Genomic DNA, 16,926 nt, shown 5'->3' with positions numbered 1-16,926 from the left:
TGAGAGTACTTGATGCAGTGTTGAGGGACTAGAGATTTGTGTAACAACGCTTTGGAGGCAAGGCCGATAGATTATGGAAGAACGAACTAGAGAAGCTGGTAATTCAAGCATCAGCACTTCCTGAACGCTGGCGGACAGCGCACCAGGGTGTCGAGCAGCTCTTGCCAGTTAAAGAAGGAACGAGCCGCTGCGGGTGCCCTTCAGAGCACAGATCGAACTCGGAGGATTGAGGATCGAGGCGATGATGGGGGCTATCGAATGACTAGGCGACCAGATGACCCAGCGCCGGGCATCATCAGCGCTGAGGCGACTGGACGGGCCTTGGAGGCCAGGGGCCACCATGAAGTGAAACTTGGAAGTTCATTGGATTGAGGTAAGCGCTCACATATGCTGAAACAAGGGGCAAATACTTCACGATTGTTTCCGGCGCCAGTTTGATGATGTTTGTCAGGCTTGGCATTGTTTGGTTCCACCCACTGGGATGTCGGCTGCTCCTGACTCGCATCCCTTGGCAGGCAAACAGCCTGGCGAAACCATGACATGATTTGACAAGTTGACAGGTACATTTCTCCATACTCTTACTGTTGAGGCGGCCCCCAAATCAAATACCGGTACAAACGTCCAGCCCGCAGACTCGAGAAGCGGATGCGCCTTTTGCATCGAAGATGATCATCCCCCGAGTCGGATATGCAGTATGGCATATGCAAATGAAGCATACCCCGACTAGCTTGACTTGAGCTCAAGACTTAAAGCCACACAGTTTGCTTTGGTGGATCACGACCATTATTCAGAATTCTTGAATGAGTTAATGCACTTCGAGTTGCTGGACGGGTTCCACTTCCAGCTGTCTAACGTTCAAGTTGATCGCCAGTTGCTTGAAGCACATGGTAGTTCACTATGAGCGCTGAGCGGTCTCTCTACTGGAGGAGGCTCTGATGCTTTACACACCTCCTCTCAACCGACTATGACCTTCTCAGATCATGAGTAGATCCTAAGCATTGAGCTCCAGCCACAGAGTATCTATTCTCGGGGTGAAACGCAGGTACAGAGACTCTGAGAGCACGAAGCTTCCCCAGTAGTGCTCAATGCAGGCTAACCAAACATGGAGGTCAATCCGGGAGGAAACCACCTAAATTCCTTGCCAACTCTGAACAGATCGTGGGAAGACCCCACTTTTCACTCTCGGGCTGTCTCTGTGATTCTGGCTGGCCTTTTTTTTTGAGCAGAATCCCAAGTGCTGCCCTGAATGACTGAAGGCCCTGGTAAGGATACGTGTACCGGACCCGTATCGCAACTTTTTGAGTGCCCACTCCCCTAGCGCCGGTCTCCGCTCTTCCTTGCGGTGCCCTCAATAGCCCTGCAGTGGCCGTGTGATTGAGCCACTCATAGACGCCCTCAAATACTGAGAAGAACGAGCGAGTTACGATGGATCGTGGATGCATCGTCCCCGTCTGGCGCTCCCTGAATTCTTCTCTGATTCTGACCCCTCAGCGACCATCCAGACTGGCTGGTTCAGATTGTCATCATCATTTATTCATTATTATTTATTATTTTCCCTTATTATTCTTCCAGCATTATTATTAGCATCTTTCCTCAAGCATAATAATAACGAGGCTTATTATTATCCTCCCTCTTCTTCTGGTCTCCAACCCATTTCCTCAACACTCTGAAAAAGCAAGTCTTCCTTCGCATCCGACTCTCTTCCTCTCCCCCCTCCCCTCCTCATCACGACTTGCCTCTATTTGCTCTCCTTTCGTTTCATTTCAATTTCGCCGTGCGAGCTCTTCAAAGAGAATTGGAAACGGGCTGGCCCATTTCGACTCTTTACCTCCTTTCATTATCCTTTGGTCCCTTCTGTCTTTGTTGACGGTCGTTATTCGCCAACCTCTGACTCTCTAACAACCTTTTCCAGGAGGCTGGTTCCTCATCTTGTGTTTCTGGATTCCATCTCCGATCGCTGTTTCTTATACAAACATCTTAACCAACCTATAAAACGCTACTCGTTTTGCCTTAATTTTGCCAATACCTCGAACCTTGCACAGACGAGTCACTGACTCTCTGACGGAGCCTCTTGACCGTACGTTCATCCCATCTGACTCCCATCGAGGCTGCGATAACCGACGAGTTGCGCTCGCACGCCGGGCTCTTGACCCTCCCTCTAACTTTTGGGTGCCTCTAGGTCGCGAAAATGTACCCTCAACACGGTGCCCCTATGGCGCCGCCTCAGAAGCCGGAGACCTTCATGCTGTCTAGCGAAGCGCAGCAGAGCCTGCCTCACGATGCACAGGTTGCTCTCCAGCAAGTTGATAACTGTAAGAAATGAATTTGTCAATTTTTAGCGCCCGTCATCTTGTTTACCGAGCAGATATCTGACCTTTGCTACAGTAAAATACTTCCTTCTTTCGGCGCCAGTAGATTGGCAGCCAGACCAACTCATTCGGCGATTCCTGCTCCCAACTGGCGATTACATCTCCTGCGTCCTCTGGTTAGTCTTACTACTAAATCTGGCTCCTACCAGTCTCACTCACCACTCGGCTACAGGAACAATCTTTTCCACGTTTCAGGAACCGATATCGTGCGATGCCTTGCATTCAGATTTCAAGCTTTTGGACGCCCAGTAAAGAACTCGAAGAAATTCGAGGAAGGTATCTTTTCCGACCTGCGCAACCTGAAGGCTGGGACCGATGCTACTCTTGAAGAACCGAAGAGCCCGTTCCTCGATTTTCTTTACAAGAACAATTGTATCCGAACTCAGAAGAAGCAAAAGGTCTTCTACTGGTACAGTGTGCCTCATGACAGACTGTTCCTCGATGCGCTAGAGCGTGATTTGAAGCGGGAGAAAATGGGCCAGGAAGCCACCACTGTCGCAGTCAGCGAGCCTGCTTTGTCTTTTGAGTTTGATTCATCCCAGTCGTTGTATGAGCAACTCACAAAGGCACAACAAGCGAATTCATCATCGTTTGCTGCACACGCAAGTACGACATATGGCCAATCTGCATCCCCAGTCGTTCGGACCGTTGACGCAATGCCTCCTCCCCAGATGGCTACCCAGATGGCTCCCCCGTCGATCCCCCTTCTCACGGACGAGACAGCGAATCCGCCGATGTACGCATCGATTCCGATGCCCAATACTCTGGCTCAGAACATTATTAAGCGCGAGGCGGATTATGGTGCCATTCAGTACGACCGCAACGGAATGCCCATCGCTCGCATCCACCAGCGTCACTCCTCAATGCCTACCTTCGTCGAGTACTCTCCAGCTCCGTCCTTTGTCTCCTCCCACTACGAAGATTACAGCAACCGGGGGTTGTCCTTCGAGCCCGTCACCCCACCGCAGCACAGCTCCCACATGGGTGCCGAACCTGCGTATATTGCTAATGAAGACACGGGTCTGTATACTGCAATCCCAGATATCTCTTCCGGAGCTTCCTTCAACCCAATGATGCACCTGCCACCATCCAACCTCGCCAGCGGGCACTTTCCCACGCCTGCCCGGACTTTCCACTCCAATGTTTATTCCGTTCTGGAGGGGTCCCCCACCTATAAGCAACGCCGGCGCCGCTCTTCAATCCCACCCGGCTCTATCAATCCTGTGACAGGCGGCACGCAATCTCCTGCGCCAGTTCAAGGCTCCCAGTCAATTTCTTACGCCGCTCATAAACCGAGTGATTTGCGGCGCTCTGTTTCCAGTTCGGTCGCTCCTGGAGAAGGGGATGAGTTGCGTCACGATTCGCTGCACCGTTCTGTTAGTGCGACATATCATCCTGCTGTCCTTCCACAGAAGAATCTGCTCCAAGAAATGTCGCGCAATGGAACCCCTCTTTCTAGCGTGGATGAGAATCATGAGCAAAACTCCATTCCGCTTGCCCGGACACCGGACAATCTGGCTGCTCTCCCCACAAACGGAACCATGGAAACAACCGTCCACAATAACGTCGGTAACAAGGCCGACAGATTCTCGACAGGCCCTGTCCGTCGTGCAAGGAGCGCTACGATGATGGAACTCGGACCGTATCCTCAAAAATCGCATTCTTGCCCGATTCCTTCTTGCGGGCGGCTCTTCAAGAGATTAGAGCATCTGAAACGGTACGTTCTAGCCCGCTATTTCCCACCCCGCTTTTAATGGCTCGACTCGCTCTGGCCCGTATGTGGGGTGACTCCATCATAATTTCCCTAACCGCCGACTGACCATTATCTAAAATAGACATGTGAGGACTCACACCCAAGAGCGCCCCTACCCTTGCCCATACTGCAACAAAGCGTTTTCCAGGTCTGATAACCTGGCACAGTATGCCCCCTATCAATCTAGTTGCCTTTGGCATATTTCTTACTCTGTCACCCAGACACCGTCGCATCCATGAGGCACAGCAGGATGGCCATCAACCACTCATACACGATGAGGACTACGACAATGAAGACAACGACTCGGTTACCCACGACGAAGATGACTCTCCGACCGAGTCTATCCAACATACAGTTTCTGGTGTAGCCTCGATCCCCACCGCAATGACTCTACCGTCGACAATGGGGACAATGATGGCATCTCACATGATTGCGCCTCAGCTCCTGCAGCAACACATGTAGCGCAGCTGCTGGGCGTTTTCTTTCTGTCTGCAGACACATGGTGGCTCGAGGTCTTGCGTGTTTCACTTGCTATTCTAATACGGGTTTGTTCAAACTACATGGTTACTTAATCTCTTCTGGTTCTTTCCGAGCTGCCCCTCACAATCAGCCATCGACGCCGGCATTTTGTTTTACGGTTTTCGGTCCACGTCTCGAAAGAGCATCTATCTGTCTCTGTGGTTTATGTTTGGGTCTTGATATATGTGCAGTGGCTCGTATCATACCTTTACTTGTTCTCTGACTTATTTTTGGATTCTTTGTTTTCGTCTCGTTTTACTTTTCCTTTGTTCAGAGGGCCTGTACTGTTCTTTATGGAAAAGGACACGGAAGGAAAGCGGATATACCACTGTACCAGGCTTTGAGGAGCATGCTCACTTTATGGGAAATCACGGGAGCTGTCCTTGAACACTCTCATCTGGCTCAGAGGCCTGGGGCTTCTGGCTGAAAACTGATAGACATTTCCGAGTTACGAAGTTTTTACGTGTGAAAGAGGGTGGGCTATGGTCAAGTATGTACATAGGAAGAAATCTACTCAAAATAGACATTTGTTTGAGTTTCGCATATCTGCTATGATTCATCATCCTTCGCTTGTACTTGACTCCTCGTTGGCTGTGCTCGACAGGGTCACGTGCACGGGATATGACGAACTTGAAGACGACATCACCACTCTGGGTCTGGGAGTGATGCGACGCCTCAAACCAACTTCTATTCTGACTCGTCCTTGCTGCAGAATTTACTTACTCGATATTTCCATTCGCAATATATTTCATACATCTCCGAGGCAGATTGTACCACCCTTTGCGTCTTGTCCCGATCGGATACTTCTGCTTTGGTCGCTATCATCCACTCTCTGCAACCCTTCGATGAATCCAACGTAGCATACCGCTACCAGAATCATCTGGTACGAGAGCTCTGCGGCAACTTCTACGCGAAAGTTGATAAGAGAACTTGAGCCCAAGGATGGAGAGTGGTGGACAAAATGCACACGAGAACTCACCCCTGGTGGGACCTCGAGCATCTGATGACGTTGAAGACCCCGTAATTGTTGTTCGTGATTCCCCGGGGTTTGGCAGGAGCAAGAATTCTCAAGAAAGCTCTGAAACAAAGAGCAGCTGGTATCTGTTCTTGCTAACCTTGAGCATTGGTGGGTAAGTTTTGGCTTCTCTTTAGGAGGCCCATTCCCAGTGCCATACCTGATACTAACAGGATGACAGACTTCAAGTCGTATGGTCAGTCGAGCTAGGCAGCGGGTCGGTATGCGAGAACCTTATGTGCTTATAACCCAGGATATTTGCTGACGACGCTCTGAATGCAGCCCTACCTTCTATCGCTGGGAATGAGCAAGGCCCTTCTTGCCTGTGTTTGGATTGCAGGTCCGATAACGGGAGCGCTGGTGCAGCCATATGTCGGAATTCGCAGTGACAACTGCCGGATATCATGGGGCAAAAGGAAGCCGTTTATGGTTGTCGGAGGTTCGGTGACAATCGTGACTCTTCTTGCCCTTGCCTGGGTTAGGGAGGGTGTAGAGGGAGTGATCGGCATATTTGGGGGCGACCAGAAGTCGGAGGGAGCCAAAATCACCTCTATTATTGTGGCGACAATAATGATGTGGTGTCTGGATTTCGCTATAAATACTGGTAAGACCCTTGCCCTTAAGCTGTTTGAGATTTCCAATTGACGCCTCCAATATAGTACAAGCTGGTATTCGGTGCTTCATTGTTGACAATGCGCCGGCGCATCAACAGGACTCGGCCAATGCCTGGGCCAGTCGATTAACTGGCGTGGGTAATATCGTTGGGTATATTTTCGGATATATCGACCTACCCAAAATCTTTCCTTTTCTCGGACACACGCGGTTCCAGATCTTATGTGCACTAGCTTCAACCGCGCTTGCGGTGACCCTCGTGATTAGCTGCCTCTACGTCAAGGAGCGCGACCCACGGCTTGATGGGCCACCATCCTCCGAGAGCCTAGGTGTCGGTGCATTTTTCGAACAGGTTTTCGAGTCAATCAAAAACCTTCCACCCCAAGCTACCAAGGTTTGCGAGGTTCAGCTTGCGGCATGGGTTGCCTGGTTCCCTTTCTTATACTACGCAACCACCTACATTGGGCAGATCTACGTGAACCCCATCTTCGAAAATGGGAACCTTTCAGAGCCAGATATCGATAAAGCATGGGACGACGCTACGAGAATAGGGACATTTGCGCTGCTCATATACGCGACAGTCTCGTTCGTAGCCAACATAACCCTTCCAATCTTTGTCGTCCCAACATACAAAGCAGCTGTCTCTGACGACCCTGACAACTATCCTGAAACGGAACCCTGTCTGACTCTCGAGAGGCAGTCGACTTCAGATATCCAGGTAGGGCTGGTCTCTGAACTACATCCACACATGTCGAAAGACAAGCCAGGCGGGTCGAAAAGCTGGAACTTGATGTCGAAACTGCAAATACCCGGTTTTACATTACGACGAGCCTGGCTCTTGTCGCATCTACTCTTTGCTCTATGTATGTTCAGCACTTTTGTGATATCCTCTATTCAAGCGGCAACGGCTGTGGTGGGTCTTGTGGGAATCTCATGGGCTCTTACACTATGGGCACCTTTTGCATTTATCTCAACAGAGATAGCGACCATCAACGAAGAACACCGAGTACGGCGTCGTCAGTCGGAGATGGCGCCTTACGATGAAAACACACCCTCAAGGTCTACCCAGCCTGATCTCGCTGAAAACGGTGACGATCTTGAGCAGGGTTCCTTCTCAAGCTCTTTCAAAGGCAAAGACGAGGAAAATACGGCGCAGGCCGGTATCGTTCTTGGGCTTCACAATGTGGCCATCTCAGCGCCGCAGGTCGTTTCGAGCTTGGTATGCAGTGCCATATTCAAGGCCTTCCAGAAGCCTCGAGGAGAACCTTGGGACGACAGTGTTGGATGGGTCTTGCGGTTTGGAGGATGTGCTGCTCTGGTTGCAGCCTGGTTGACAAGCCGACTGGCCGAGGGCACTGCAGGGAGAGCAGCAAGGCACTCGTAACATGATACATATGAACATTTACTTAGAGTAGTGATCATGACACAATATTCATGATATTTAGAAAAGAATATGGGCATGTACATACACAAGTGGGAGCTGCTAAACAAGTAAATAGACACTAGGGACATCTCGTAAATTGATCGGAAAAGTTTCTCGGTTTCTAGCTTGAACAGCAGGAATTACATGAATAAATCAATGACTGAGATAAGAGAACAATTTTACGTTACCAGCGTTTCTGGTCGAAGTAGTACTAGTAGATGTAACATGGCTGAAGATCACTGCAGCCTTGTGCCGGTCTTGGCTTTGTCTGGGGCGGGACTCGCGGGAGTCTCCGAACAACTTGAAGGCGAAACTTGTCCCTAACTATCTCGCCCTTGTCCTCCAACTCCCATCTGCTCTCCTATCCTCGCCTCACACTCTCCAGGACCCGTGAATTAGTATGTGCGCTTCGCATTGGTGTGAGAAAATCGCCACTGGAGTTATCCGCTAGGTGTCCGTCGTGGTGGTTGCTAGACTTCAACAAAATGGCTGGGCAACTGATGGGTGATGCGTTGCATCACCTCCTTCGTATGTGCCCTTTCCCCTGCGCATTCCAGCCGCACGCTTTGCTTCGAAATTTGAAGCTTCATGTGAGATGGTAACTGACTGTGACCTGAACTCTAGGAAGAGCTGCCGATTATGACACAGACCCCGACGATGGTACGCGCCTTGATCTCCCCTCACCGCGGTCTCCGCACAATTGAATCTAGCATAGCTGTCCTACTGAATCTGACGTTATGGGGTGATAGCAGATGCTCCGGAAGCAGGCACCAAGGAGTTCTTCAGCTCCTGGGCGCTCTTTATCATGATTGCTCTGCTGATGATGGCTCTATTCACGAGTTACATCCTGCAGCAACGGAAGATCGAAGCAGTGCATGAAACAGTTCTGTCTATCTTTGGAGGTAGGTGTCTGCTTATTCCTACGCAGTTTCTTGTCTCTTTCGGTTTATACAAGGAATTTACTAACTAATTAGGCATGTTCGTCGGATTGATCCTTCGATTATCCGAGTCGCCCATCGAGAACTTCGTCGCTTTCGACTACCAGTTCTTCTTCAATCTTCTCCTTCCTCCTATTATCCTGGCCTCGGGATACGAGCTACACCAAGCGAACTTCTTCCGAAATATCGGCACGATCCTCACGTTTGCATTCGCGGGAACCTTCATCTCGGCCCTTGTCCTCGGATTAGTCCTGTTTCTTTGGACAAGGATACCGTTGGACGGATTCAGTATCAGCTTTGTCGAGGCTATCTCGGTCGGCGCTACGCTCTCTGCGACAGACCCCGTTACGATTCTAGCCATATTTAACCTCTATAAAGTCGAGCCGAAGCTATACACTGTTATTTTCGGCGAATCAATCTTGAATGATGCTATTGCCATCGTTCTCTTCGAAACGGCGCAGAAATATGCGTCCAGCGACGCCGAGTCCCTGTCGATCCTTAACCTCTTTGAGGCTATTGGGCTTTTCCTCTTGGTTTTCTTTGGTAGTATGTTGGTCGGCGTCATTGTGGGAATCCTGACCGCGCTCGGCCTGAAGTACACTCACGTCCGTCGCCAACCGAAGATTGAGAGCTGCTTGATCGTGCTTATAGCCTACGCAAGCTACTTTTTCTCCAACGGTGTTCTTTTGTCCGGTAAGTTTGGGGAGTTTCATATTTTATTTCTCAATGCTGATTGATATAGGAATTGTGTCTTTATTGTTCTGCGGAATTACTCTGAAGCATTATGCCTACTACAACATGTCCCGTCGAACACAGTTGACCACGAAATACCTCTTCCAAGTAATGGCGCAATTGTCGGAGAACTTCATTTTCATCTACTTGGGCCTCGATCTACTTGTCCAAAAGGATTTGCATTTCCAGCCGCTCTTCATTCTGGTTGCCGTATTCGGTATCTGTCTTGCCCGATACCTTGCGGTGTTTCCCTTGTCCAAGGCGATTAACTGGTTTATCCGCTACAGGGCTCGTCGAAGGGGGCAGGAGGTGGCCGATGAGCTGCCATTTGCGTACCAAGCAATGCTTTTCTGGGCTGGCTTGCGTGGCGCTGTCGGAGTCGCACTAGCTGCAGGCCTAGGAGGTGTAAATGGACCAGCATTACGCGCGACTGTTCTTGTCGTTGTGGTGCTCACCGTGATCATTTTCGGAGGCACAACAGCGCGTATGTTGGAGATTCTTGGGATCAGAACCGGTGTGGTTGAAGAAATCGAGTCTGATGATGAATTCGATATTGAACTGTCCAACGGAGGAACTTATTACAAACGCTCTGATACCGGCCTGGGATATACTCCTCGCCGTACAGACAACATACCCCTGGATGGCGTGCAGCGAAGGGATATAGACCGGAACAACAGTTACTCGAGCGGTAACAATCGGCGCCCTAGCCCCACATCGTCGTCGCGACCGGGACGAGGGCATTCCCGAATGTTTTCAGACGCATTTGGCCTCAAAGACACCCATACAACGCGTGACCGCTCATCGACCGCGACTCTCCTGGGTGCACGCCGCGGAAGTCATAGCGGTAGCGAGAGCGCCAGCGAAGATGAGTTTGGCCTGAAGGCCGCCGGCAAGCGCCGAGCGCACGATAATGACCACCTAGACGCCTTTGATCTTGATGTGGATGAAGCACATTCAGATGATGACTTGCCTCCAGCTGCCCCCACACGGATGCGGCGCTCACCATCGCAACCGCCGCAATATCTGACCCCATCGCAGACACCGCAAGAATCGGAGAGCGCATCACCCTCGCGACGCGAAACGGGACGAACTGCACGCGAGACGATCCGGGACCTCTTCTCAGGCGGACCCTCAGGGGATCATGTTGCCTGGTTCCGGCAGTTGGATGAAGATTATATTAAGCCCCGACTTCTGCTGGATCAGTCGAACCACAAGGGGCCTGGTGCTGTTTAGATTTACGCTCTGTGTACGCTTATGAATTACCACTTTGCTTTTGTGTTTTGTGTCAACATCTGCCCTTGTTCTGCCTAGTATCTACTACACCTGGGTCTTTTGGATTGGCTGGGTCTCAGACTTCTTATCGTTCGAATCAGAACGCTACCTAGGTACTATTGTAAACTGTTGATTGTAGTGATTGGGTATGTATAGTAGCGCATTGAAAGTGGCTTGCATCGATAGTTTGACGGAACGAATCAATAGCACCAAAGCACCATCTTCATGCAACCCTGGGGAGAATTTTGCCCAAAGAAGCAACTCTTGCGCCGGACCTGGCCTCCTCAAGGCTCACTCTCCGTCTTGCTCCTGTCTTCCCCTCAATCTTGATTAAGCCTCCGGGCTAAAACGCGCTACGGCTTCTTATCATCCGTCTGCAGTTCTGGATTGGGTTTTGGAGATTTCGCCATCGATAAGAACGATAATCTTGGATCCGTATCACCTTGACAGCTCTGGAAGATGTCGGCCGACCGCACGCACGTAAGAAACTCCGGACTGCGATGATCCTTTGTTGTAGTGGTCATGCGTCAGCAGCTCGAGGCTCTATTCCATATAAGCTCTCCAGTCGCCCCCCGGATCAAACAGATTGTGCTTTTCTAGCTTCCGATCAACACCGCCAATCTATCTATCCGAACATGGCAGATCAAACCGAGAAGATGAGCGGCGAGCCTTCCGTCGAGCGTGGTGATACCCAGCTGCTTGGTGAGTTCAGACCTATTCTCAAGTCTGCCATTACCTTGGTATGCAACTACCCTGGCTAATGTGAGAAGCAACTCTCGGGTATAAGCAGGAGCTACGACGCCATTACTCGACAGTTCAGGTCTTCGCGATTGCTTTCAGTATCATGGGACTGTTACCATCCATCGCATCAACCTTGGCGTTCTCTATACCAGCTGGTCCTGTTGGCATGGTTTGGGTAGGTTCATCTTTACTTACCATTGCTATCTCATGAGACATTGACTGAAGGTGAATAGGGTAAGGAAACTTGGACTATACTCTCTTCAGCTGGTCACTGACTAGGAACACAGGATGGCTGGCGGCGAGTTTCTTTATCTTCATCGTTGGGCTAGCTATGGTAACATGATCTGCTTCCCATATCCTTTAATTTCCCATGAAGTTGACGTATCGACAAGGCCGATCTAGCGTCTGCGATGCCTACCGCCGGTGGCCTTTACTTCTGGACACATTACTTCAGCGGAGAGAAGTGGAAGAACCCTCTGAGCTTCGTGGTCGGTTATAGCAACACCATTGGACTCATCGGAGGCGTGTGCTCTATAGATTGTGAGTCACACACATTATGGCTGCTTGCTGGAAACTAACCGACCAGATGGATTCGCTACCATGCTGCTCGCAATAGTCTCGATAGCGCGCGATGGCAACTGGTCCGCCTCTCGACCAGTTGTCTACGGTACCTACGTCGGCTGCGTAGTTGTCCACGGGCTAATCGCAACCTTCTTCGCAAGGATCATGCCAAAGATCCAGTCCGCCTGTATATTTACGAACATCGGTCTGGTAATCGCCACTGTCCTCGCCTTGCCCATCGGCAAAGCGGTCAATGGTGGAAGCATCAACTCGGGCACATACGTCTTTGGGCAGTTGGAGAATCTCACCACATGGCCGACAGGATGGGCGTTTATGCTCGCTTGGCTCTCGCCCATTTGGACCATCGGCGCCTTTGACTCTTGTGTCCACATGAGTGAAGAGGCTACGAATGCTGCGCGCGCAGTTCCACTTGGGATTCTGTGGTCTTCCGGGCTTTGCGGAATTCTGGGCTTCCTTTCGCTAGCTGTCATTGCGGCAGTCATAAACACGGATCTGGAAGCAGTCATGGGCACTGCTTTCGGGCAGCCGATGGCTCAAGTAGGCCTTCTTTTCCCTTTATTATAGCGGTCTGATGATACTAAGTCTTACCTGTAGATATACTATGACTGCCTCGGAAAATCCGGCGCGCTCGGCTTTATGGCTATAGTTGCCCTAGTCCAATTCTTCATGGGCCTAAGCTTGGTATCTACCCACCCCCACGTACAAGGCCCAACCAAGCCCTAACTCAAGAGGAAAAGGTCGTCGCCGCCTCCCGCCAAAGCTGGGCCTTCTCCCGCGACGGCGCTCTTCCATTTTCTTCTTACTTTCGCCATGTCAGTAAACGCATCCGCTACCAGCCCGTCCGAATGGTCTGGGGCGTCGTGGCCGCGGCGGTGATAATCGGCCTCCTCTCACTCATCAACGCCGCAGCTGCGAACGCACTCTTCTCACTCGCAGTCGCCGGAAACGATCTCGCCTGGATGATGCCAATCCTCTGCCGGCTGGTCTGGGGCGAGGAGCGGTTCCATCCCGGCGTGTTCTACACGGGGAGGTTTAGCAAGCCTATTGCTGTTACGGCGATTGTGTATTTGGGGTTTGCGATTGTGCTTTGTATGTTTCCGACGCTGGGACCAGGGCCGACGGGTATGCTCTCCTTATCCTTCTCCTTCTACGTCACTTTCTACTTCACTTTCTGCTTTCCTTGTTTCGTTGCGGTTGGTTGTGTACTAACTAGGCCTTGCTTGTTTAGCCGAGGATATGAATTATACCGTGGTCATCAATGGTGCGCTCTGGGGTGGTGCTTTGCTATACTACGTTCTGTATGCGCGAAAGACATACAAGGGCCCGCAGACCACGGTGCAATCGGCATCGTCCTCTTCTACTCCGTCTGAGATAAACCTATGGGCTGGGCGCTCTGAGAAGGTAGGGATGTAGATAGCAGCAATGAGTCTTTGACGGTCGTCATTTCTTCGATTGCAAGGCTGATTCTATGGGGTGATTCGCGCTGCTGGGCAGCTAATTTTTTTTTTTTTAGATTACAGGGCATTCGGTAGGCTGACTGTAGAATTCTCGTAAATGTCAAGTTCTCAGTATACATGTTGCGTAATAGAAAAAATCCAGTCTTTCTCGTTTACTAACTGCATTACTTCTCCCAACAGCAACCACGATACACCAGATTTGATCTCTCACCTCGCATTGCATTACTCTGGTATCTCTAGTACATACCTTCCAACAATCTTTCCTTGCTCTGTAAACCAACGTAATTATTAGCATTAGTACCACAAAAAAAAAAAAAAGCGCGGAAGGGGCCGAAAGAAGGGAAATGGAACCCACCCATTAGCTCAAAGACCTTCGGCAAGTCCTTCAGCGGCACCGTCTTGAACGGCGCCTTAATAAGCCCCCTCGCAAAGAAATCCAGCGCCTCAGCCCCATCCTGGCGATTACCTACGTAACTGCCCTTGATGCTGATCATGCGCACAACAGTCGTGAACACGGGAGCGCGGAGATATGCATTTGCGGGGAGTCCAATAGCAACAACAGACCCGTGAGATCGTACATACTCGGTGGCTTGTTGGAAGGGCTTTTCCGCAACGGCGAGCAGGATCACGGCGTGCGCGCCTAGACCGCCTGGTGTTGCGGCTTTGACGTCGGCAACGATGTCGGTGGATTTGCTGAAGTCAATGAAGGCCTGTATTGATTTTGCTTAGTGTTTGAAAATGAGTGGGAAAATGAGTTGGAAAAGGGGATGACAGACCTCAGCTCCCAACGATTCGCACATGGCTTTCTTCTCATCCCCAGCGTCAATAGCGATAGTGCGCAGGCCCATTGCCTTGGCATATTGCTGTGCCAAAGAGCCCAAGCCGCCCCCGGCCCCAACTATGGCAATTGTTTGACCAGGCCGGACCCCGGCCTCCTTTAGGCCTTTGTAAACGGTGATTCCTGCGCAGAGAATGGGCGCAGCAGCATCAAGGGGTACGTCATTTGGGATCTTGGAAGCCAATGCAGCCTTGCCAATGGCGTATTGCTGGAACGTACCGTCGACGGTATAACCTGATAGCTGGGCGTCCGCGCAAAGAGGCTCGTCTGACTGCATGCACATCTCGCAGGAGAGGCAGGAGCTATTGAGCCATTTGAGGCCGGCATGGTCACCAATCTGGAAGTCTTTGTCGTCAACTAAGTCGCCTTTCGCCACAACGATGCCGGCGCCCTCGTGGCCGCCTACGAAAGGCATCTTGGAGGTTAGGGGCCAGTCGCCGTTCATGGCGTGCAGGTCTGTGTGGCACACGCCGGAGTAGCGTATCTTGACAAGAATCTCATCTGGTCCTGGTTTTGCCACGGGAATTTGTTTGTAGACTGGGTGAGTGCCTGTCTTTTCGACCACTTGGGCCCATTGCATGTCGGGGATGGACATGATTGGCTATGGAAAGTAGGTTATCGTGAAAGAAGATAGGATTGAAGAAATAATAAAATGTCAGTAAGTTGGCAATCTAGGTATGTTGTCTTCACTGGAGGGTCCTGGACGGGTTATATGGTAAAGACAACCCTCGTTATGTTAATCTACTAAGGTCCGGATACAGCAACAAGAATTGTGGTACCACTACCATAGATCAGGGCACACTGATGACGGGCAGGACGTAAACCAGTTACTGCACGCTCGGGCGAGAATTTTCCTTTGCCCGGCAACCAGGGCAGCAAGATGGTTAGAAGCTCGCATCAGGAGATTGGTAGAGAACGCTGTGGATGACGGTACCAGCAAAAATAGACGACGTCACACGGAGTCGGAGTTCCAAACGCTCGCCACGCATTCCTCATCGGGATCTGCTGATGCGGGATTTTGAAGTCTATATGCGCTCATCTGCGGCAAATTTTGATAACAAATTGCCTTGGATCAGCTCGTGTCGTTGTGACATAGAAGCAGTAATGGGTCTGTCAGGGTAGTTGTGAGGTGGGTTTCGGCCTGGGGCCCCAGGAATCGGAATGGTATGATGATTATAATGATTTCCAGTTCCAAGCTGATATTAATCAGAATTCTCTCAAGAGACTGGGAAGTACATACTGCAGTGCGGGGAGGTCCGAAAGCTGGTCGAGTGTGGGACGATATAAGACGGCATCATAGCGGCTTGGACTATAAACACGGGGACCGCCGCTGTGATATTCTTTTGTTCGGATGTCGCTGCCTCAGGCTCATATTTCGTGTACGACTAAGTAGAGTATCCAAATTGGGTTCCCGAGTCACCTTCAGCTTGGGGGAACTTGAAGGACAACGTTGTATAATGATGCTGGAACTTCACCACATGTTAGATGGGCAGCGGGGTTGCTAATTGAGGTCTCAAAAGGGCACTTGCACGCAGAGGGCCGTTAGGTGCCTCATCTTGTCGGCTATGTTTGACCCTCGCGTCGGTCAATATGCAGGCGCAGCAGATATCCGGTCCCCGTTTCCCTGAAACAAAGCAAATCCAACTGGCATACCAGTCATGTCTCATTTCACGGAGAGAGCTTCCTCCCGACAGACCGTGTTTTCTTGATGATCACGATCTCGGGGTGTGGTTTCAATAATGCCAAGAGGCCGTCTTCAGAGCGGCTATCCAGGTCCCACCTGAACAAGGTCGGTATCTCCACGCATCTTTTTGAGACCATGACCATCCACGCAGCTTGGGGATAATAGATGAAGCAAGACGAAAGCAGTAAGAGGCAACACTAGAGGGTATGGGCCAACGGGCAGTAATGATCCAACAAACAGCAAGCATGACTTCCACGATTATTGCTCCAAAGAAGGTACTTTATCCAACAAAGATGGGGAAGTTTTGGCTGGGGCTTGGATTGCGAAACGGCGTCCCGATCTTGCTGGAATCTGGCGATGTAATTCGATTACCTCCCTCTGTCCTATACCGTATCTAACACGTCAAACGGCTCAAGATACGCTGAGACGTGGAGAAAGGGGATGGGCGATGATATAGCATTTCACCTTGATTTATCTAATGTCCATATTCGAGCAGAGACACTCTCCCTCGAGAGGCCTCCTTAACAAGAATAACTTACAGCAGAAGGCTCAATTTAGAAGCTGACTTGAAGGTAGTGACAGCATAAGATAGTACTACTACAAAGTACTAGCGGGCTGCAAACCAGGGACTGTGTTTGCTCCAGACTCCCAGAGTGAGAAGTGGTAACGTATTTACGGTACGGAAAGAAAGCGTGTTCGGATCGCCGACAAGCAGCAGAAGAAAAGAACTTTGGCGGACGAAAGAAGACGAGGAGGAAAAGTTGGGCAACGCAAAGGGGGAGCTCACCTTCCATCAGCACCAGGTAAAATACTGGAACCATCGCCGTCACCATCACCCTCACCACCACATCCTCCTCCCATCCTTCTTCATTCATCTTCTCTTCATCGTCACCATCACCGTCGAGCCAGCATTGAAGGATACTACTACTAGACCACCGTCTCCTGCCCATTCACCGTTGTCCTATCGAGCCCTTCGAATCCTCTTCCGCTA

General features: G+C 50.7%; 4 protein-coding genes across 4 annotated transcripts; 3 read left to right on the top strand and 1 right to left on the bottom strand.

Annotated features, from left to right (window-relative positions):
* The first annotated feature begins 1,929 nt into the window (after window positions 1–1,929).
* On the top strand, window positions 1,930–4,704 carry steA (sexual development transcription factor SteA). The gene is made up of 5 exons (XM_071048978.1): window positions 1,930–2,312; window positions 2,386–2,485; window positions 2,542–4,086; window positions 4,205–4,288; window positions 4,344–4,704. Exons 1-5 carry the CDS (start codon window positions 2,189–2,191, stop codon window positions 4,582–4,584), a joined length of 2,094 nt encoding a protein of 697 aa, XP_070901570.1. The 5' UTR covers window positions 1,930–2,188; the 3' UTR covers window positions 4,585–4,704.
* Window positions 4,705–5,602: 898 nt separating this feature from the next.
* On the top strand, window positions 5,603–10,594 carry BJX68DRAFT_253945 (bifunctional K:H/Na:H antiporter NHX1; the record flags this gene model as incomplete). The annotated part of the gene is made up of 9 exons (XM_071042809.1): window positions 5,603–5,661; window positions 5,697–5,771; window positions 5,838–5,877; window positions 5,939–6,260; window positions 6,316–7,545; window positions 8,316–8,351; window positions 8,441–8,593; window positions 8,666–9,322; window positions 9,372–10,594. 9 exons carry the CDS (start codon window positions 5,603–5,605, stop codon window positions 10,592–10,594), a joined length of 3,795 nt encoding a protein of 1,264 aa, XP_070901569.1.
* A 674-nt stretch (window positions 10,595–11,268) lies between these two features.
* Window positions 11,269–13,369, top strand: BJX68DRAFT_253944 (putative GABA permease; the record flags this gene model as incomplete). Its single annotated transcript, XM_071042808.1, has 8 exons — window positions 11,269–11,335; window positions 11,404–11,553; window positions 11,662–11,708; window positions 11,767–11,914; window positions 11,961–12,493; window positions 12,551–12,637; window positions 12,694–13,078; window positions 13,185–13,369. The coding sequence occupies 8 exons, from the start codon at window positions 11,269–11,271 to the stop codon at window positions 13,367–13,369; spliced, it is 1,602 nt and encodes a 533-aa protein (XP_070901568.1).
* Window positions 13,370–13,426: 57 nt separating this feature from the next.
* Window positions 13,427–14,948, bottom strand: BJX68DRAFT_232330 (zinc-dependent alcohol dehydrogenase). The gene is made up of 3 exons (XM_071039471.1): window positions 14,190–14,948; window positions 13,769–14,123; window positions 13,427–13,682 (listed from the first exon to the last, which is right to left on the bottom strand). Exons 1-3 carry the CDS (start codon window positions 14,844–14,846, stop codon window positions 13,636–13,638), a joined length of 1,059 nt encoding a protein of 352 aa, XP_070901567.1. The 5' UTR covers window positions 14,847–14,948; the 3' UTR covers window positions 13,427–13,635.
* Window positions 14,949–16,926: the final 1,978 nt, after the last annotated feature.

Source organism: Aspergillus pseudodeflectus (assembly GCF_044049435.1).
Source record: "Aspergillus pseudodeflectus strain CBS 756.74 chromosome Unknown BJX68scaffold_11, whole genome shotgun sequence".
NCBI classification, from domain to species: domain Eukaryota; kingdom Fungi; phylum Ascomycota; class Eurotiomycetes; order Eurotiales; family Aspergillaceae; genus Aspergillus; species Aspergillus pseudodeflectus.
The sequence above is the reverse complement of the archived record's forward strand: the minus strand, read 5'-3'. Positions and strand labels throughout refer to the sequence as shown.